The sequence below is a fragment of the Carassius carassius genome, chromosome 4 (assembly GCF_963082965.1).
Source record: "Carassius carassius chromosome 4, fCarCar2.1, whole genome shotgun sequence".
Taxonomy (NCBI): domain Eukaryota; kingdom Metazoa; phylum Chordata; class Actinopteri; order Cypriniformes; family Cyprinidae; genus Carassius; species Carassius carassius.
Window position 1 is genome coordinate 37,888,617 of NC_081758.1, and position 22,001 is coordinate 37,910,617.

The 22,001-nt window shown below is 38.9% G+C and overlaps 2 protein-coding genes and 1 long non-coding RNA gene across 3 annotated transcripts; 2 read left to right on the top strand and 1 right to left on the bottom strand.

Annotated features, from left to right (window-relative positions):
• Positions 1-7,771: 7,771 nt before the first annotated feature.
• Positions 7,772-10,356, bottom strand: LOC132139973 (histone H2A.V). The gene is made up of 5 exons (XM_059548717.1): positions 10,202-10,356; positions 8,791-8,868; positions 8,518-8,631; positions 8,305-8,434; positions 7,772-8,210 (listed from the first exon to the last, which is right to left on the bottom strand). Exons 1-5 carry the CDS (start codon positions 10,202-10,204, stop codon positions 8,149-8,151), a joined length of 387 nt encoding a protein of 128 aa, XP_059404700.1. The 5' UTR covers positions 10,205-10,356; the 3' UTR covers positions 7,772-8,148.
• Positions 10,357-14,451: 4,095 nt separating this feature from the next.
• LOC132139975 (uncharacterized) lies at positions 14,452-14,844 on the top strand. The gene is made up of 2 exons (XR_009433693.1): positions 14,452-14,560; positions 14,670-14,844. It is a non-coding gene; the product is annotated as an uncharacterized LOC132139975 (long non-coding RNA).
• Positions 14,845-14,860: 16 nt separating this feature from the next.
• purba (purine-rich element binding protein Ba) lies at positions 14,861-17,517 on the top strand. The gene has a single exon (XM_059548718.1). It carries the CDS (start codon positions 14,870-14,872, stop codon positions 15,785-15,787), a length of 918 nt encoding a protein of 305 aa, XP_059404701.1. The 5' UTR covers positions 14,861-14,869; the 3' UTR covers positions 15,788-17,517.
• The last annotated feature ends 4,484 nt before the right edge of the window (positions 17,518-22,001 follow it).

The window sequence follows — 22,001 nt, forward strand, 5'->3', positions numbered from 1 at the left end:
AGGGGAAGCTCATTTTCGGCCTACATTATAACCCTCTGATGGTCTTCATTTGTAGTGACACTCGGGGTCTTTTTGACCCCAGACAATAACATTTCATTTTGTAATAGTAAAATATTTAAATTTTTTACAAATATAATTTTACTCTGTTCATTTATGTTTTTACTAAACTTTGTACAGTTTTTGGAGGATTTAAATCTTTTACATTTCTATAAATAAATAAATATTTATTTAAATAGGCTTTTTTTTTTTTTACAAAAAAAGAAAAAAGCATTTCAGGTAAAATTCACTTCATAAAATACCCAGATTTCTAACTTTCATACATGGGGATACCATGGATAATTTTATAAGGTTTAATGTAAGATTTTTGCCCATTTTTGGGGAAATTCAGTTTAAAAATTGTAATAAATCACTTTAACCACTAGATGGCTATAGTGTGTGTGTGTGTGTGTGTGTGTGTGTGTGTGTGTGTGTGTGTGTGTGTGTGTGCGTGCGCGCGCACATTTTCAATCTTAGTTACCAATTCAATTTTGTGGTGGTTCTGCATTTTACAAATATCAAGAAATATTGCCGCAGTTTGTCTTTCGAATACACTTGAGAAATCCGCGATCATGGGACTGAGCGTGAAACAGCTTCACCGACTTCTTATGGTGCAGACCGCTGTCAGTCAAAAGGAGATCGACAGATCCTCCAATCATCACGCGGAAGCCCAGTCTTCATTCACCTCCAGAGACGATGAGCGTCCGTGGGCGGGACATAATCGCAGCATTTATCCAATGACCGTCTAGCTTCGGAGCACAGAAAAAAACTGTTCAAAGAAAGCCCCATTGAAGTCGCTCGGCTTCTTTAGGGAAATGCACTGTGACGCTGCGGGAATGTATGAGAAGAAAATCGAGTCAGCCGACTTGTAGCTGATTAACACAATACATAATACACAATAGTACATATTTGACCGTTGTTGTTTTTTTTTTTTTACATTACGTGGGGTTGATGTCTTGTCGAGATTTTATAAACTGCTAGTTTGGTCTCCCTAGGCAAGCACAGCATACACAGCATAATAGAGTATAAATATGGGCAGGGGTTCACTTCATTTCCTTCAAGTTCAACTTCAGAATATGACGGGGTTTCGTTTTCAGCGGTGTCTGCACCACTAACGCCTGTTTTGTCCGTCTGCATCTTTCTTGTGATTTTAGCGCCAGTTTGCCCTCCTGCCCATTATTTACTGACATAGCTTCCAGGGAGCGATTTTTTTTTTACTCAGTAATTAATGTGTTTTAAAATGTAGCGAAGTACAATACTTCAAACTAAATATACTTAAGTAAAAGTAAAATTACAGATTAAAAAAAATACTTAAAAAAGTAGAAGTACACAAAAAAGCTACTCAATTACAGTAACGCGAGTAAATGTAATTCGTTACTTTCCACCTCTGTGGATAATACATTAAAATAATTTGGTTAGACACCAGTTTTCAATATCGAGCAGAAAAAGGAGTGATTCTGTACAGCTAAAAGTAGGTGGACGCAGATGAGACCAGAAGCTAGACCCATAGAATTTACAAATGGCCGTGCTAATTTTTATGGCCAGAAAAAGGTGAATATTTAGCTTTTGGGTAACTCCACCCAGAGGCTGCGTCCAAAAGCTCTAAAATTCTGCCTTCGGAAGCAGCATTCCAATGCAGAAAGGCATCAAGGCACGTCCGAATCCAAATTCTGCTTCTGTTGCTGTCTCCGGAAGTGAAGGTCGAAAAACTACACAGTGTTGCTTTAAGATTACAAATCAGTAGGCTCAGACATGAATGGATAATTTAACTGACTGAAGGAGATGAATTAACATGAACAGCTAAATGAATGCTATAAAAAAAAAAGTATCAGAAAGTACCATATTTTTTAGGAACTAATGCTATGGCAATGTCATGCTTTTATGGATATTTATAGTACCATTTTCTTTAAAGATGATTAACTGGATCATAAATATGGTAGGCTAATCATTCAGTACCATGGGTTATTCTGTTTATACATATTTATTTAGTAGGAATGGATAGTTAGATGTTGTGATGATTCGTGTACCAGAGAGACACAGGAGAGAGTAGATCCAATTGCTAGTATTTATTAAATCAAGGGTAATCCAAATCGTGGTCGAACAAGCCAAGGTCAAAGCCAAACAGACAGTCCAAAATAAACAAACAAATAAACAACGGAGGGAACAGGAAAGGGAACTCGGAAGACGAGAGGTTAGGGTGAATCTCGGAAGACGAGAAGACGAAGGGGAATCTCGGAAGACGAGAAGGCTGATAACACGAAGGGTAAGGACTCCATACAAACAACAGGGAAAGACTGGTATTTATAGGGAGGCTAATGACAATAAGTTACTGCACCTGGTGCAATTAACAGGAGTGCAATTACTGACTGAGTCAGTAGTGGACACCCAGGGAAACAGAGACTAGACAGTGTGACATTACCCCCTCCTCCACGGAGCAGCTGCCAGATGCTCCACCCGAACCCAAGGGAAAACCAAAAACACAAAGAGACCAGGAGGGAGGTGGAGCGGCGGAGGACTAGGGGGAGGGACGGAAGGCCAGGTAAAAATGGGGAAAACAGAGACAAGAGGACCAGGTAGAATGGGGATAACAGAGACAAGAGAAGTACAACACAAAACAAGGAGTCCAGGAGGGTGGTGGACCGGCGGAGGATCCGGGCAAGGGACGGAGGGCCAGGTCCATAGAAGGAAACAGAAAGAAAGACACAGACAGAAGAACAACAAAAAAATAAACACAAAAACACAAGTCCAAGAAGGACATCACGTGACGCCCACCAGGGCGGAGCAGAAGGCCACCATAACTTTGTGGTCGGGAAGGACGCCCCCCAGGGCGGAGCAGAAGACCACCACAACCATGTGGTCAGGGCGGAAGCCCCCCAGGGCGGAACAGAAGACCACCACGTCCGTGTGGTCGAACCAGACGCCCCCCAGGGTGAAGCAGAAAACCACCACATCCTTGTGGTCGAGGCAAAAGGACCCCAGGGCGGAGCAGAAGACCACCACAACCGTGTGGTCAGGACGGACGCCCCCCAGGGCAGAGCAGAAGACCACAAAATCCGTGCGGCCGGACCAACAGGAGGACAAGTCTGGTTGGGCAAGTCTGAAACATAAAACATGAACATGTTAAGGGTAGCCTCTGTGGCCACAACAGGAACAGTCGGGTGCTCAGAGAGTTCGACTGAGACATGACGAGTCTCTGGAAGTTCCGCAGAGGCGAGGAGAGATTCTGGTAGTTTAGCAGAGACGTGGAACGGTTCTGGTAGTTCATCAGAGACGTGGAGAGGCTCGGGTAGTTCCACAGAGAAGTGACGAGACTCTGGTAATCCCATGGTGTTTATTCTAGATTTCAAAACATCGGTGCTGACTTGACTCTGCTCATGAAGATTATTGGTAACTTGCATTTGTTCATGAAGATCATTGGTGACTTGCATTTGTTCATGAAGATCAATGGTGACTTGCCTTTGTTCATGAAGATCAATGGTGACTTGCCTTTGTTCATGAAGATCAGTGGTGACTTGCCTTTGTTCATGAAGATCAGTGGTGACTTGCCTTTGTTCATGAAGATCAGTGGTGACTTGCCTTTGTTCATGAAGATCAGTGGTGACTTGCCTTTGTTCATGAAGATCAGTGGTGACTTGCCTTTGTTCATGAAGATCAGTGGTGACTTGCCTTTGTTCATGAAGATCAGTGGTGACTTGAATTCTCCCATGAAGAACCCCGGTGAATTGACTCGGTCCTTGAAGATCACCGGTGACTTGACTCGGTCCTTGAAGATCACCAGTGACTTGACTCGGTCCTTGAAGATCACCAGTGACTGAAGATCACCAGTGACTTGACTCGGTCCTTGAAGATCACCAGTGACTTGACTCGGTCCTTGAAGATCACCAGTGACTTGACTCGGTCCTTGAAGATCACCAGTGACTTGACTCGGTCCTTGAAGATCACCAGTGACTTGACTCGGTCCTTGAAGATCACCAGTGACTTGACTCGGTCCTTGAAGATCAACAGTGACTAGCCTTGACTCTGGAAGGTCCACGGTGACTAGCCCTGACTCTGGAAGGTCAACGGTGACTAATCCGGACTCTGGAAGGTCAACAGTGACTAGCCCTGATTCTGGAAGGTCAAAGGTGACTAACCTTGACTCTGGAGGGTCCACGAGCACCTGACTCGACTCGTGAAGGTCAACAGGAGCTAGCCCTGACTCCGGAAAGTCGACGGTGACTAGCCCGGACTCTGGAAGGTCGACGGTGACTAACCCTGACTCTGGAGGGTCCACGAGCACCTGACTCGACTCTGGAGGGTCCACGAGCACCTGACTCGACTCTGGAGGGTCCACGAGCGGCACTGAGCTGGCGGCCATCTTGTGCAGAGGCACTGGACAGGCAGCCATCTTGTGCAGCGGCGCTGGCTCGGCAGACTTGCGCCTCCTTTCACCTCTCCGTCCACAATGGTGAGACGGCGGCTCCCATCTGAACTCAGGGTCGACAGGGGGACATATTGGAGAGTGATGCCGGACCTCCTCTCGACCACTCAATCCTGAGCGACCTCCCCTGGTCACACGAAACACGACCAGGCGAGTACCCTCGAAACCATTCCTCACCCGCTCGGTGACTGGGGAGGAAATATCAATAGACATACTGCTGGATCTCTTTAGGATGAAGTCCTTCTGTGAAGATTCGTGTACCAGAGAGACACAGGAGAGAGTAGATCCAATTGCTAGTATTTATTAAATCAAGGGTAATCCAAATCGTGGTCGAACAAGCCAAGGTCAAAGCCAAACAGACAGTCCAAAATAAACAAACAAATAAATAAACAAAGGAGGGAACAGGAAAGGGAACTCGGAAGGCGAGAGTTTAGGGGGAATCTCGGAAGACGAGAAGACGAAGGGGAATCTCGGAAGACGAGAAGGCTGATAACACGAAGGGTAAGGACTCCATACAAACAACATGGAAAGACTGGTATTTATAGGGAGGCTAATGACAATAAAGTGACTGCACCTGGTGCAATTAACAGGAGTGCAATTACTGTGAAGACAGGACCAGACTAGAGGAATTCAGTGCCTACGGTGAAGTGCCTAAGGGGAAGTGAGCCCACTAGTGGACACCCAGGGAAACAGAGACTAGACAGCGTGAGAGATGTAGTGCAGTTAACATGAAAGGCTTTAGAATTGTTTTTTTTATTTTTTTTGTAGGATTTAGACTGATGTGTATTTTATTACCTCATGTCCTATGAGGGGAAACTAGACAGAGCTTATAAATTATGCATCAAGCAAACACTCCTTCTGCTGACGGCACATCTCCTGTTCTTGGCTGGACGAATCCAGAGCAACTCCAAAATGTAATGCTCTCAGCTCTTTGAGAATCAATCACATCGAAATCTGTGACAGTGGGTGATTCTTATTATTTGGCTATTCCATATGAGATTTGTCTCATTTACCTCTGAGAGAGTCATACAGGATTATCATAACCTTTAAATGATTTGCATTGGATGTTTAGTGCGCTGTAGTTGGGTAGTTCTACTTACAGTAACATATTCATGTACATTAAATGCTTTACACAAATAGCATACAATACAGTAAGATTTTACTATTATTATTATTATTAACTTTCACTCTGCAAGGATGTTAAATTGATCAAAAGTGACTGTAAAGACGTTCGTAATGTTAGATTTCTATTTCAAATAAATTATGTTCTTGTGAATTTAACTATTTATCAAAAATATATTTCACAACATTTTATAAATGTAATAATATAAATAGAATCTTGATGAGCATAAGAGACTTGTAAAAATGTAAATACATGGAATTATTGATTTTTGTTTAAATGATTTCTTAATGCAAGAAGTAACTGGCACAACACAAAGTTTAGTGGTCATTACTTAAAAATATTTTACCACATCGTGCATTGTATGGTGAACATATTTTGCAGATGGTCAACCACCGACTCAAATGTAGAGTACTCTGACTAAGCATATCCATTTCCTGCTAAAAGAAGTCCTGAAATATTTCATGCAGCTAAATTATTTAAAGACAGCTTCATCTCAGTAATGATTATGTGCCAGAAATAATCTCAGTGAACATCAATGGTTATGATTACACATTCAAATGTCGAGCAAAGTAATAATGAGATATTTATTCATTGCTGAAGTAATAGAGGAAACTAAGCACTGAACACAAGTTCACATGATAAGGACAGTTATTATTAATTATTTATATATATATATATATATATATTATTATTTTTTTTTTATGCACAATTTTCATATTTATACTTCTATTTATATGGTTTAATCACCTATTTGAAACTCATAATGCACTATAACAAAAAAAAATCTCCATGGTGATATTTTTTACTGGACATTGGTGATGTTTACCAGTGCAATTACTCTAAATTGCTATCTTAAAATAAAACTTCAAAGAAGCACTAAAAACCTGCAGTACTGAATAATATTTGTGGGACTGGCAACTTTTCCATTGATAATATTGTATTTGTCCTCAGCCCCCTCCCTCCATCGCTCTCCTCCATCTCTCTGCTATATATAGGCTTCTGCATTGCAGATGTCCCAAAACCCAAAGCCTGCAGTCGTGTGGGAGATCTTGTTTTAATTCCCAGCCAGGTTAAAACTGTTCAATATGACACGTTACGCAGCAGAACAGTGAGGTCTAACACACACAACCCACACACACGCGCGCGCTACATGGTCAGATTAAAACTATTAACCTTGCTGCAGCTGTATGGGACATTTAAAACCATCATTCTGCATCTGTATGAATGTTTTTAGTTTTGTGATGCTACACAGACTTCCTTTAGATTAATTTGGTACCTAAAGGGTTAATGTAGACAAATGACATTAGATGAGCTATAAATCGGTGCTTGTGCATCGGCCAGTTCTCTATAACAAGTCTGACCGTGTGTAAACATACTAAAGGTTATGCAGAAAATCCAGAAGAACCCACATGGGGGATTTGTGTATTTCAGAGTGAAAATGCTTTAAACAACCGATCTGACACAGGTGCACAAGAACAACACTGTATACTCCAACTGATCTGGTTCGGTCAACTGCACACAGGAGTGCTGTCATCAAAATGTCTTGTTTAATGCACGGTGAAGTTAATTATGTATTTATTTTAGACTCACAGGTATATCCTCCCACACGCAAATAGGAGATTTAAAATATCTAAAGAGAATTCAAACTGATTCGCGACGATTATGTGGTCTTTGATCGCCACCTAACGTCCACACTTTGTGACATTTTATAAAAACATCACAAAAAAATGTTGGAATGGTTTATTACATGGTCGGAAGATCCGCTGGTTTAACATTCAGACTTTTAACCATCACAGTGTGATCCTTTTTTTTTGAAGACGTTTTAAAATGGCCCAGACCACAGTCTGTGTGCAATTATAAAATGCACACATTTACATTAATGCATTTAGCAGACGCTTGTATCCAAAACGAGTTACAGTGCATACAGACTACACTGATCACACTAACTATCTTTGCTCTTCATTCAACTAATATTAATCTTAAAGATCATATACATACAGGTGTGGAAAAAGAAACGTACTTCAATTAAATGAACACTATATTTCAAAGACAAAAGAATTGAACATGTAAAGGTGCGCTTCTATGTTAAAAAGTAGATTTAAGTGTATTTATCTCACTATCTATAGGTTTAAATGCGATTGTCTTTCATATTTTTGTTATGTGCAGAGGAAGACAACACAAAAAAAGAACAAACAACATTTTTTGTTTTGTATAAAATGTTTTTATCATTTCCGTTTTTCAGTATAAAACAGCTCCATAGCTCTGGCCAATTCAACAAACAATTCCACAGTCACGGCAGGAAAGATCAGACACTTCCTGTTTGTCTCTCTCTGAAATACCTGACATTTGGGTTGATGGGGACGGGGCTTATTTGCCATTCTAGTTTTGGCAATATAACATTAACACAAAACTCTACAAATCACTTGTGGTTAGCTACTATAACATTAATATTAACTTAAAGTTTAAAAAAAAAAGAAAAAAAAAAAAGAGAATGGATGAACAAGCCGATCTGGTCACATCCCAAACGCAAGTTCTTGAGTCCATGTCAGCATAGTGACCCCAACGGCAATTACACAGTCTTCTGCTGACCCTTCTTACCAATCAGGGACTTGTGGATGTGAGGAATCACACCTGCAAGAAGTCAGCAAACATACAAGTGCTTAACATCCTCATTTGTCAAGAGGGCAGCATGTTTGCAATCAGCACATAAAGAAATTAAACATACCACCACCAGCAATGGTTGCCTTGATGAGGGAGTCCAACTCCTCATCTCCACGAATGGCCAGCTGTAGATGGCGAGGAGTAATACGCTTCACCTTTAGATCTTTTGAAGCATTTCCTGCCAACTCCAAAACCTACAACAAGAATTAAACACTGTTAGTAGCATGCTACACTAATTTGCTTTGCAGTTTTGAAGGTGAGATGCACCGAATCTTACTTCAGCTGTCAGATATTCAAGGATGGCTGCACTGTAGACGGCTGCTGTTGCTCCCACACGACCATGGCTTGTAGTGCGGGTCTTCAAGTGCCGGTGGATACGACCCACTGGGAACTACAGATTTCAGATATGCATTCCCTTAGAAATCAGACATTTTCTTTGACAATTGCGACCTAACAAATTCCTCAACTACACCCATCTGACTGAAGGATATCTAACAAATGAACATTTAAACAAGAAAAAAAAAACAGCACACACAAAAAAAAGGCTTACCTGAAGTCCAGCCCTTTGTGAGCGAGACACTGCTTTTGCCTTGGCCTTGCCACTGTCTTTACCTGCCTTTCCTCCTGCCTACAAAGCAAATACATGGACTCAGATACAAACATATTCAAGCATTTCAGTGCACAAAACAATCAGAATAATCAATAACAGTATGTAACCATTTGAATTTCCTTCAGTATATTTAAAGCATATTGAAAAATAAAACAATTAATTTTACATATAGAAATTTAAGTATTACATATTTAATATTATGTAAAATGTAACAATACACAAAATTTAATTGCATAATTTTTTTACATTATGTAAAAATAACATTTGCAGAATATATGTAACCCGTTTACTAACAAAACCTAATTACATTTTACATATTTAATGCAATATTTAATTTAACATGGAATTTTGATATGCAACAATATTCCAAAGTGCATAATATTTTATTTGTAACAATACTGAAAAAGCATAATTAGTGTATTTACATATTTCATTTTTATATTTAAAAATTTAATTGCAAATTTAATATTGCAGAATAAACACTTTATTAATAATAAATAGTATATTTACAAAAAACATTCCCCTTTTACATTAAAAAAAAATTAACTATTATAGTTAAGTGTGTCAACTATTGTGCAAGTCATCAAAACATTTTATTACTCGTATGCAAGTAACAACCCCGAATACTTCAGCAATTAACAAAGTGCCAAAAAATATCCACTTCTCTTGGCAATATGCACCATTTCCCGCCCAGAAGGTATGATTAAAACATCCATTATGAATACAATCCTGCTTTTCTTTCGAAATTAATTAAAGTTTACCTAAAAACTTTAAGCAGTGCCATCTGCCACTGCAATGAACGCCAATTAGTCGATTAAGAACACGTTAAAGCAGGTAAATCTCCCGCTCATATGACTGTCTGCCACGCTAAAACTGATCAGCTTTTCTGACATTAACCTATACACGCAAATAATGCATAACGCAATTCTCAGGAATCGCTGGTCTCTGAAGAACTGTATAGTTACTGTAAATAAAGTTTATATGAACTGATCGCGAGCGAGTTCCACGCTGCCACTGATGGATAGTTTAGCTTAGCCATCCTGCTCGGAGAAGTTTTACAACAGCTGCGACCGTTATATCAACAAAACCGTTCAAATTAATACGATAGCCAGGCTCAATACGTTAATCATTTAAACCGGGACCATATACGTCGTGATAAAATAAATAGCGATTACACAACGGCTATACACGAGCTACTCCCGCGAGCTAGCAAGAGCAAAATCCAACCAGCGTTAGCTCAGCGCTAGCGCAAAATCTTAAAGAAGACGACAACTAAGCTCTAAAACAAAAAGGAGGGATATTTCTCGTTGCAGAAAACAGTTATACAGACCAGTACTGAAGAATTACATACCATTTCAGCGAAGTATTACTTTGAATGGGATCCGGGGAGGTCTATCTACAATCTATTTCGCTCTTGACTCGGAGGAACAATAAACCCCGTTCAGCAGCGAACACTAGAGGCACACCGAGCAGTGGAAGCAGCCAATCAAAACGTCTGTTGTTGGTTCGAATTTTGAGAAGGCCAATGAGAAATCGTCATGTAGCTGCGTCTACCATCCCCCATCGATGTGCGGATAGCACGTAGGCGGGACTTGACAGTGACACTGCCTGAAATTTCACAGAAAGCACTTAACCTTTGTTTAAAAGTCCCAAGTGACCTGACAAAAACGACAAGAACTCAAAATGAAGTGTTAAAACATTTTTGGGTAATAATAAATCGGCGAGGATTAATACTAGATGCACTATAACTAAAATGTATTTGCACCAAGTCAGGGACTTTGAAAAAAAAATTATGCAAAGGACCGTCTTATATGACACCCTTACTTATGAAAAAAACATAAACGCTGTTGTATATTTTCTGTGCATAAAAACATTTATACAATTTGTAAAAAGGCAAGTACTAGTTAGCGTGAAAATTTATATATATCAGAATCAGAAAGAGCTTTATTGTCAAGTACACACAGAAGCTTCCAGGACACAGTCAGGTTGAGAAGTGACAAGACGCAAATAACCAAATAAAAATAAGTGAGTAAAAATAAATATGTAAGTAAGTATCAATTTTTTTAAATTGAGATTTATATATCTGAATACATAGCTGAATAAATAAGCTTTCCATTGATGTATGGTTTATTAGGATCAGACCATATTTGACCGATATACAGTCGTGGCCAAAAGTTTTGAGAATTACATAAATATTAGTTTTCAAAAAGTTTGCTGCTAAACTGCTTTTAGATCTTTGTTTCAGTTGTTTCTGTGATGTACTGAAATATAATTACAAGCACTTCATACGTTTCAAAGGCTTTTATCGACAAGTACATGACATTTATGCAAAGAGTGAGTATTTGCAGTGTTGGCCCTTCTTTTTCAGGACCTGTGGAATTCGACTCTCAAACAACTTCTGGGCCAAATCCTGACTGATAGCAACCCATTCTTTCATAATCACTTCTTGGAGTTTGTCAGAATTAGTGGGTTTTTGTTTGTCCACCCGCCTCTTGAGGATTGACCACAAGTTCTCAATGGGATTAAGATCTGGGGAGTTTCCAGGCCATGGACCCAAAATTTCAACATTCCGGTCCCCGAGCCACTTAGTTATCACTTTTGCCTTATGGCACGGTGCTCCATCGTGCTGGAAAATGCATTGTTTTTCACCAAACTGTTGTTGGATTGTTGGAAGAAGTTGCTGTTGGAGGGTGTTTTGGTACCATTCTTTATTCATGGCTGTGTTTTTGGGCAGAATTGTGAGTGAGCCAACTCCCTTGGATGAGAAGCAACCCCACACATGAATGGTGTCAGGATGCTTTACTGTTGGCATGACACAGGACTGATGGTAGCGCTCACCTTTTCTTCTCCGGACAAGCCTTTTTCCAAATGCCTCAAACAATCAGAAAGGGGCTTAATCGGAAAATATGACTTTGCCCCAGTCCTCAGCAGTCCATTCACTATACTTTCTGCAGAAGATCAATCTGTCCCTGATGTTTTTTTTTGGAGAGAAGTGGCTTCTTTGCTGCCCTTCTTGACACCAGGACATCTTCCAAAAGTCTTCGCCTCACTGTGCGTGAAGATGCGCTCACACCTGCCTGCTGCCATTCCTGAGCAAGCTCTGCACTGGTGGCACTCCGATCCCACAGCTGAATCCTCTTTAGGAGACGATCCTGGCGCTTGCTGGACTTTCTTGGATGCCCTGAAGCCTTCTTTACAAGAATTGAACCTCTTTCCTTGAAGTTCTTGATGATCCTATAAATTGTTGATTTAGGTGCAATCTTAGTTGCCACAATATCCTTGCCTGTGAAGCCATTTTTATGCAACGCAATGATGGCTGCACGCGTTTCTTTGCAGGTCACCATGGTTAACAATGGAAGAACAATCATTTCAATCATCACCCTCCTTTTAACATGTCAAGTCTGCCATTCTAACCCAATCAGCCTGACATAATGATCTCCAGCCTTGTGCTCGTCAACATTTTCACTTGAGTTAACAAGACGATTACTGAAATGATCTCAGCAGGTCCTTTAATGACAGCAATGAAATGCAGTGGAAAGGTTTTTTTGGGATTAAGTTAATTTTCATGGCAAAGAAGGACTATGCAATTAATCTGATCACTCTTCATAACATTCTGGAGTAAATGCAAATTGTTATTATAAAAACTTAAGCAGCAACTTTTCCAATATTTATGTAATTCTCAAAACCTTTGGCCACTGCTGTACTATTAGAAAATCTGGAATCTGAGGGTGCAAAAAAATCTAAATACTGAGAAAATCACCTTTGAAGTTGTCCAAATGAATTCTTAGCAATGCATATTACTAATCAAAAATTAAGTTTTGATATATTTATGGTAGGAAATTTACAAAATATCTTCATTGGAACATGATCTTTACTTAATATCCTAATGATTTTTGGCTTAAAAGAAAAAAATCAATAATTTTGACCCATACACTGTTTTTTTGGCTATTGCTACAAATATAACCCAGCGACTTAATACTGGTTTGGGTCCAGGGTCACAAAGACAAAAGAGACAGTAAACTAGGATATAAGGATATAATGTATGTACAGATATGCTATAGACAAATTATGCAATTGAATGTGGATAGATGAAAGATATATAAAATCAGTAACATACGTATAATAAATATGGTTGGGTATTGCACGTTTTATTGAGCAGTGGAGAGAATATTTAACTGTTCATGAGGTAGATGGCCTGAGGAAAGAAACTTTTCCTATGTCTGGTGCTCAGTGCTCTGGCCAGACAGCAACAGTTCAAAGAGCAATGCTGGGTGTGAGGGGTCCAGAGAGATTTTGCCAGCTCTTAGAAAACGTGTTGTACAGTAAATGAATAATAATCTTCATACTTCCATTGTGCTAAGGCCAGAACAAATTTTTTAATATTATCTGTAAAATATTTACTTTGCATTAGGTTGCCAGTGTATCTTTTTTTTTTTTTCCTGGCTATGTATAAACATGAATGTAAACATTTCTGAATTTGTATAGCCTTTTAGCAATAATTTTTATCACAAGTCTGAAGACTTAAAGGGGTTATATGTTGCTAAAAGAACATTATTTTATTTGGTATAATGAAATGTGTTTATGCGGTTTAAGGTTAAAAAAATATTGTTTTAAAAAATATTGTACATTATTGTTTCTCCTCTATGCCCTGCCTTTCTGAAACACATAGTTTTTTACAAAGCTCATCGTTCTGAAAAGCCAGGTGTGCTTTGATTGGCCAGCTATCCAGTGCGTTGTGATTGGCTGAATGCCTTAAGCGTGTGACGGAATTGTTACGCCCCTTACCATACTGTCCTCCATAAAATGTGCTGCACACATCTGAATATTTGGGTTGAATAGACATTAGACATAGACATTTGGGGGCGTGTTTGAACGAGGTGTTTTAGGAGGGGGTGGATGAGTCTTAATTTAAAATTTTTTAAAAAAAAAGTTGTGGAGCTATGATGTTATTTTCTAGGCAAAAAAACAAAACAAAACGGAGACGAGTGCGAGAAGACCTCACTGTGCCCCGGGGCTATGACTTACTGAAGCATTTCACAATAATGATATAGCTTTAAACAATGCATTGCAATGTTACCAATTCCAATATCTCAAAATAAAATATAACACACTTCTTCTGGAAGATATGATCCGCCTACAGAGTGATGTCATAGGTCCCCCACTCGGATCTCTTTGGATTTGAGACTTTAGTCTTTGCAACTTTAGGGATCTTATCTATTCACAAACAGCTTGTAACACTCCAAAGAGAAAGGAAAAATTGAAATCGCATTATATGATCCCCTTTAATAATTTTTTTTATGATTATTATTAAGAAAATGGTATTATTCAGAAACTAAAAGACATTTTAAAAAATATCTTGTAGGAACTGTATAATTTTTTTTATCACTCATTAAACTTTTGTCTATTTATTTAAAAAATTAAAAGTAGGCCTATTAAAATTTTGTAAACGAGAAAATTTTCTCCTTTTAAACTTACTGTGACAAGTTTATTTAGAAGTTTTGATAGGCTATGTATATTTAAATGGATATAAAACTGTAATAGGTGTATTTTCTATGTACAGTTGGAAAGGCCAAGTGTTATCTCCAATAAAGTGCTTGTGTTAACACGTTATCGACACTGCTGTACACCAATCGCCAATGGTTCTGTCAAAACAGGGTGGGTTTTATACATTGACAGACAGTCCTAGTGATCCAAAGAGAACGAGTACTCGGTGTTTACCTAACCTGACTTCGTCATACTCATATTCTAAGCAGAACTTTCCGTCCAAAAAATGTTGTGGGCGGGGTTCGGGCTGGCACCCAGGCTAGTGTTTACCATAGGTGTTTACCCGCATAACGGACATATTGCGATCCAATTGGAGAAGCGAATTTATGATTGACACGTCAAACGCCGAATCCAAAATGTTCCTAAGGAGATGACGTTCCAGAGCTATGGGCCAATCATACGACGTTGTGATGCCTCCGAAGGCGGGACCTGATGGAGTACGGGGGGGGGGGTGGGGGGGACGCAGCTCTGGGTGATGGTGAAGATGGCGGATGGGGATAGCGGGAGTGAGCGCGGTGGAAGCAGCGGCGGAGGAGGAAGCGGATTCCAGCCTTTCCAGAGGGATCAAGAGACCCAGGAGCTGGCGTCCAAACGGCTTGACATCCAAAACAAGCGCTTCTATCTGGACGTGAAGCAAAACTCGAAGGGCAGGTTCATCAAGATCGCCGAGGTCGGCGCTGGGGGCTCCAAAAGTCGCTTGACACTTTCCATGTCAGTCGCGGCGGAGTTTCGGGACTACCTGGGGGACTTCATCGAGCACTACGCCCAGCTAGGACCCAGCACCCCGGAGCAGATCGCTCAGTCCTCCAGCGGCGAGGACGGCGGGCCTAGACGGGCCTTGAAGAGCGAGTTCCTAGTGAGGGAAAACCGCAAATACTACCTCGATCTAAAGGAGAACCAGCGGGGGAGGTTCCTCCGGATCCGTCAAACCGTCAACCGCGGGCCTGGTGGCTTTGGCGTCGGAGGAGGTGTGCCCGGGGGCGGCATGCAATCCGGGCAAACCATCGCCCTTCCAGCTCAGGGTCTCATCGAGTTCCGCGACGCTCTGGCCAAACTGATCGACGACTACGGCGGGGACGAGGAGGAGCTGGTCGGCGGCGGCGGCGCCGGAGGCTACGGGGAGCTCCCTGAGGGCACGTCAATCTCGGTGGACTCCAAGCGGTTCTTCTTCGACGTGGGCTCCAACAAGTACGGGGTGTTTCTGCGGGTGAGCGAGGTGAAGCCCAGTTACAGAAACTCTATCACGATACCCTTCAAAGCGTGGAGCAAGTTCGGCGGAGCGTTCTGCCGCTACGCCGAGGAGATGAAGGAGATCCAGGAGCGGCACAGAGATAAAGCGTACGAACGGAGAGCTGGAGAAGAGTCGGAGGGCGACGACTTGGATGACGACTGACCCGCACAGAGCGAGAACCGCGCGCGCAGGAGGGGAAAGAATTACCGTGCATGAAACGAAGAACATTAATGCTCCACGGCGAATAAAGAGGTCTGACTGATAAACACTGTCATGTATATGTAAGAGAATCCTGTTTTTAAAGCAGTATAGATGTTTGGCTAGATAAATGGATATTTCTGCTGGCTGCTCTATAGGTCTTGTCATTTTGAAAGTTCTCCCCTTTACAAAGAAAAAAAGAAAAAAAAAAACACTCTTTCAAGTCTCCCAGAGACTTGAGTTACTGAGTTCACAAACGAGTCGACAGGGATGTTTAGTGTTAGTGTATCAAGATTCGATGAATATGTCTACTATATTAGTGTTTTTGGTGTTGTTCCATATGATGGAGAGCAAACCAGCATCATCTGAATGATGTGGTGTGAATCTCATAGTTAGCTCATTCAGGACGTTTTCTCTGCTAATTCGTGTGTGTGTGTGTATGTATGTATGTATGTATATATATATATATATATATATATATATATATATATATATATATATATATATATATATAAAAGACTCAGTTCAAACAATGTAAAAATTGGAGGTTGTTAAAAAGTTCAACTCGTGGACACACAATACAGTTCAAGCAACAATGTACAAACAGTTAAAATGGTGCTTTAAAACTGTGCTCCGCCGGCCCACTGTGAAGACTGAGTTTCACACGGGCCGGTGAGTTTTATTTTGTTTTCCTCTTGCATCTTGAGAGCAAATTACTCTTGATTGTATGTACTAAATTGGGAAGTGCATTGGGGCTGATGCCACTAAATTTACCATTGATACTGGGTTTGATTTGGCTCTTCCCTTAAAAGGAATGATACTGGTTTGTCTGAAACATCCAACTGGGACAAATTTAGTAGTTTTCGAATTTAATACATGGAGAGCTTTGGTGACATAACTGGAAAGGAAATCAAATGTAGAACAACACCCAGCTGGGTTTAAATAGATTTATTTTTAAAAACAATATACAGAAAAATATATATATATATATATATACAGAAATATATTTATATATAGACATCAATATAGAATCAATTATAAATGCTTCCTGAACAGGCTATTTAAACAAATAAAACTCGGATGCAATTATATCTAGGGAAATATTTCGTACTGGTTTTCCATACATTTCCTATAGTCTTTATGGTTGGAAGAACATAGAAAATTAATGACAGAATTGTGAAATATACAAACTGGACTTGGAAAAAGTTCTCAGTTTAGTTTGTATTCCATTTTTCAGCATCCCAAATGAAAATATAACACTAATCTTTTTTTTTTCTCAACAGTCTGTTTCTCTGCATATTAAGTTGTCACATTTCTAAGTCTTATTGCGACCTGTTTTCTCCTCTTCTCCCAGATCTGTCAAAATGTGTGTGCCTGTTAGCAACTTCCCTCTGTTATCCTTCTCTTACTGATATTGAGTGGGTGTTATACATTTATAATTTGATCAGAGAAAAAGGAGTGAAATCCCTTTCCTGACCGTTTGAATTTTCAGGCCTTATGTAACCACAAGAATTAGCCATACACACCACCTGGGAGCCATAGTGATTTTTTACTAATTTCACTATTCATATAAGTTTTGACCTCATTCTTGTCTGTACTGTGTTATGTGATAAAGGCAGCTGTTCAGTCTTGTGTACTGCTGTAATTCTCCACAGACTTCCTTTGAACAATAAATAGAATTTCTTTACTGAGAACATGAGTTTGATTGACTCCGTTACAATTCTTGACAGCTGTGTTTCTTCTGCACCATAAGCATCACCAAACAGATCTGCAAAAAATAATGTTTTCAATCAGCTTTTCCAGTTTACTCCAGCTGCTAGTGAAATGCTCATTGTGGGTGATCGAAGCATCATGCAACTGCTGTCAGTAAATCATAATCATCCAGGATTCTGCAAACAATACTTTTTCTTTTGTTTTAGTCCATAACCTGCAGTATTTCTTATAAGTCATGCATCTTGGCAGCATATTATTTTAGTGTGGTTGAGATACTTTTATAGTTTTTGTAATCTTTTGAATACATTTTTATTTTTAATATTTTTTTTTCAATTTTAGTTTAAATATTACTATGTGTTCTTGTCATTTTTAATTTTTAATGTATGATATATATATATATATATATATATATCATACATTAAAAATACATACATTAAAAAAGGTGTGTGTCTACATAAATTTCATTAATTTTATTTCAGATTTAGTTGTAGTTATTTTAGTACATCAAGGTAAATTAAATAAAAATGTTTTATGGTTTTCATTAACCATGATAATCCTGCTTGGCTGAGCTACAGTGGACTTGCTGTTTCACATTATAATTTCTAGTGCTGAATGCATTGATGAGAAGGTGCTCAGAAAGCCAAAATGAAAAGCCAAATCTGAATTCATGCATACTTAGGTCTGGTTTTAATAGGACTGCTCCTTCACAGAGCTTCTTATCTGTGTGAAGCAGAATCTTGCAAACTCTAGTTCCTTGTCACAGATGCAGTTTGGCCTCAAGGATGTTGTAAGCAATTTCTGCAGAGATGTTTTTGCTTAGGATGGCACAGCTGGTGACAACACTGAAGTGGCCTTTTATTAGTGGTGTTGGCTAAGGCAAGCATCACTAATACAGTACACAGGGATTTAAACAAACAGCCTGCACTGGACATGAATACTTCAAATCATGTGGTTGTTGAGTCAATTCAGGCTGATGACAATAAAATGAGCAACTTTTTTTATTTAAATGAATAGTTCAGCCCGAAAAGCAAAACTTTCCTTCTTCTGTGGAACAACAAAATAATATATTTTGAAGAAAGTCATACAGTTTCAGTTCAAATTGACTTCTAATGTATTTTGTTCATGGAAGTCAATTGGTAACAAAAGAGTAAGTGCCATGAAGAAAACCAGAGTTCAAGTTACAGAAATGCTGCCTCTGTGGATTTCAAGGCCTGTGGGAATAGACTGAATCTGGTAAGCAAGTCAGATTGATTCTTGCTACACTGTCAGGTTGTGTAAGATGAGGAATGGTATGTACTTGGGAATCTATAATCAGTTTTTTCAAAATGATATGTGATTATTTTGGCTTCAAATAAGAATGCATTCTTGTCTCCGACTGATAAAGTCGAGATAAAGTCAAGCTGATAAAAACATCACAATAATCCACAAGTAATCCATACTACTACATTCCATCAATTAATGTCTTGTGAAGCGAAAAGATTTAGACTAGATGACTTCTTTTCCCTGAAGAAAAAAAAAAAGCAATATTATAAATAGAGGAATCTCGGATCCCTTGTGGGTGAGTAAATTTTCACCTTTGGGTAAACTATTTCTTTATGCTGCATTATGTCGTGTTAAAACATACATTTTCCCCTGTGAATTTAAATAAAAAATAACATGCTGCTACTATATTTTTACAGTAAAGTTATTGCAACCACAATGTGTGATGAAGAGGGCAAATCACTTACTAAAAGCTTTTTAGGGAAGAAGAAATGTTCTCAGTTGTTTGGAATAGTAGGATATCTGTTACCACCATTGTAGCCACTCATGCATCTTACAGCTAAATCTGTAAAGTGATACAGCGTCTCACTTTACTGTAATGAAGAACAGCTATCCCTCCTCATTCTCATGTCCTATAACGTCCTACTGCATCAGTGCTGAGATAAACCATGATCCTCATCTGACGTGATTTCATAATCAGTCATGGTAAGACTCACACACACAAACACACACACACACACACGCTAAGCTTCACTGATGACAGTTCAAGGGTATGCAGTGGCATGCCTAGCAGAGCGTCCCTGATTCAGGCGATTATTTCACATTCTCTGCCATCCTGCTGACATGAGGATAAGATGCAAAAAACTGTCAACCAGACATTTACATTTAGTCATTTAGCAGAATTTTTTTTAGACCAATACATATAATTTTGTTATAATAAATAAAAAGAAAACAAGGAGACTTTTTTTTTAGAGAAAACAAGTAGTGAGAATAGAGAGTGCAAGTGTTAGAGGGTCAAGTGTTTTTTGTTTGCCTTGAATTTTATGCGAGCAGCTATTGCTAGCCACTGCGCACTGATGAAAAGAGGTGTTACATGCGCTCTTTTCGGCTTGTTAAAGACTAATCTTGCAGCCGCATTCTGGATTAGCTGTAAAGGTTTGATATAATTGGCTGGAAGATCTGCCAAGGGAGCATTGCAATTGTCCAGTCTGGACAAGAGCTTGAACAATGAGTTGTGAAGCATGTTTCCCGAAAGAAAGGTCCTTTCTGATGTTGTATAAAGCAAATCTGTAGGACTGGGCGTTTTTTAGCAATGTGGTCTGAGAAATTCAGCTGATCATCAATCATAACTCCAAGGCTTCTGGCTGTTTTTGAAGGAGTTGTGGATGATGCATCTAACTGGATAGTGAAATTGCAAGCAGTTCTGTCTTGGAAAGGTTAAGTTGAAGGTGATGGGCTTTTTATGATTTGTCCTTTACAGGACATTCAGTTCTGTTCATTCAGACCGTGCCAAGAGCTTCATACTGAACAGTCACTCTCAATCCACTAATCCTGAGAGATCTCCATTCACTTGCAGTGCTTCTGTGCCAGACAGAGCAGTTAACCATAGTTCCACTTCCCATTAACTACATCTCAGTTTCACTATTGAATAATACCACAGAAATTTTCTCATTTGGACATTACGTTTTGTGTTGTGAATTATTGGATTTATTGATATAAGAAATAATATTACATTTCAGCGTTTGCTTTAGAACCATTTTTCTAAAGCAACTTAACAAATAGAAATATAAGTTTTCTGCTTCATCTAGATGTTTATTATTGTATTGATTGATTGGTATATTTATATTATGTTTTTTGGTTAATCTTAATTATTTACGTTGTTCTCTTGTGGGTAAATATGTGTGTAACTTTGATATATTAGTTTTAGTTAATATTTTGAATAAAAAATTTTATATTATATATTTATATTTTCTGTTTTCCTTTAGTTTTTTTTTGTTTGTTTAGCTTTCTTTTTTTACTTTGTTTTTTATGTTTATTTAATTTCAATTAATTTCTTTAATGTTGTAGGTGCCGAGGATTATTGGAAACCACAAAAAAAATAAAATAATAATCAATCAATCAATAAATATATATATATATATATATATATATATTTCCTAATTCTGTTTTATTCTATTCTATTCGCAAACATACAAGAGCTAACAATACTCACAGTACTGCAGGGCCATGTTTCAAGGACATTTTGGTAAATAACAAATACCAATACCTTGTTACCGTGTTCACTGATTTGCCAGTATGAAACATTTCTGAAGATGCAGGTCATAAGTTACCTAGGATAAAAGTGTCTATCATAATGAGTACCTACAAATAATTCGGAACAGTGGACAGGGATTGTGATTTGGAGGCAAGTACTCCATCAATATCATTCTGTAGAAAGAGGAAGAGTGTGATGATGAGGAGCGTGAGCAGCAGGGCATCAGAGGGTTGTGACTCATGACAGAAAAGCTCTTCTGTGTACTGCAGGCTTTCCACGGCTATATTTAGCTTTCATGTTGCCATGTATGTTCTCATATTTATAGTGAAACAAGCTAAAATGCGGTTATTTGTGCTCTTTCTTTCCTTCCTGCACAGACACCACCCCCACCCCACCACACACACAAACAAATAAAGAATGAATTAAATATAATTTTTTTAAAAGCCATATTTGTCAGATATTTTCAGATTTGTGTAAGGGCAGAATTTCTCTACATCATTAATTCACAACAAGCCAAATAAACCAGAAAATATGTTTATGTATATAGGGCTATATTATTTAGTCAATGTATAATGTATAATACAGAAGTTAGATGTGCTTACATTTTGTCAAAAAAAGTTAAAATACAATATATAAATAAAAGAAATACATGCATATGCCGCTTTTACATAATATGGTTAACAAATAGCCTACATGAATATACATTTGCAGATCACTACTAGAAAAGCAATGCATATTAGACGTAGCATACGCTATACAAACTCTAGTGCAAAGCACTTTACTGATCAAGTCGTCCTCAAATGCTGATCTGTGTTCAGCAAAATCTGGCTCAGATGACGTTATACATCCGCATGTCGTCAGTCTGCAGTTCCACAGCTTTACCAGCAGAGTTCGCGCTTGTCGAGTTTTTACTGACTCTTCTCTGTGTCCCATAACATACTATACACCAGG

Coding starts and splice junctions, on each gene's coding strand:
- LOC132139973 (XM_059548717.1), bottom strand. Junction 8,632..8,790: donor CACAAAGGGCTGGACTTCAG/GTAAGCCTTTTT, acceptor TGAAATCTGTAG/TTCCCAGTGGGTCGTATCCA. Junction 8,435..8,517: donor TTGAATATCTGACAGCTGAA/GTAAGATTCGGT, acceptor TTCTTGTTGTAG/GTTTTGGAGTTGGCAGGAAA.
- purba (XM_059548718.1), top strand. CDS start 14,870: ATGGTGAAGATGGCGGATGGGGATAGCGGGAGTGAGCGCGGTGGAAGC.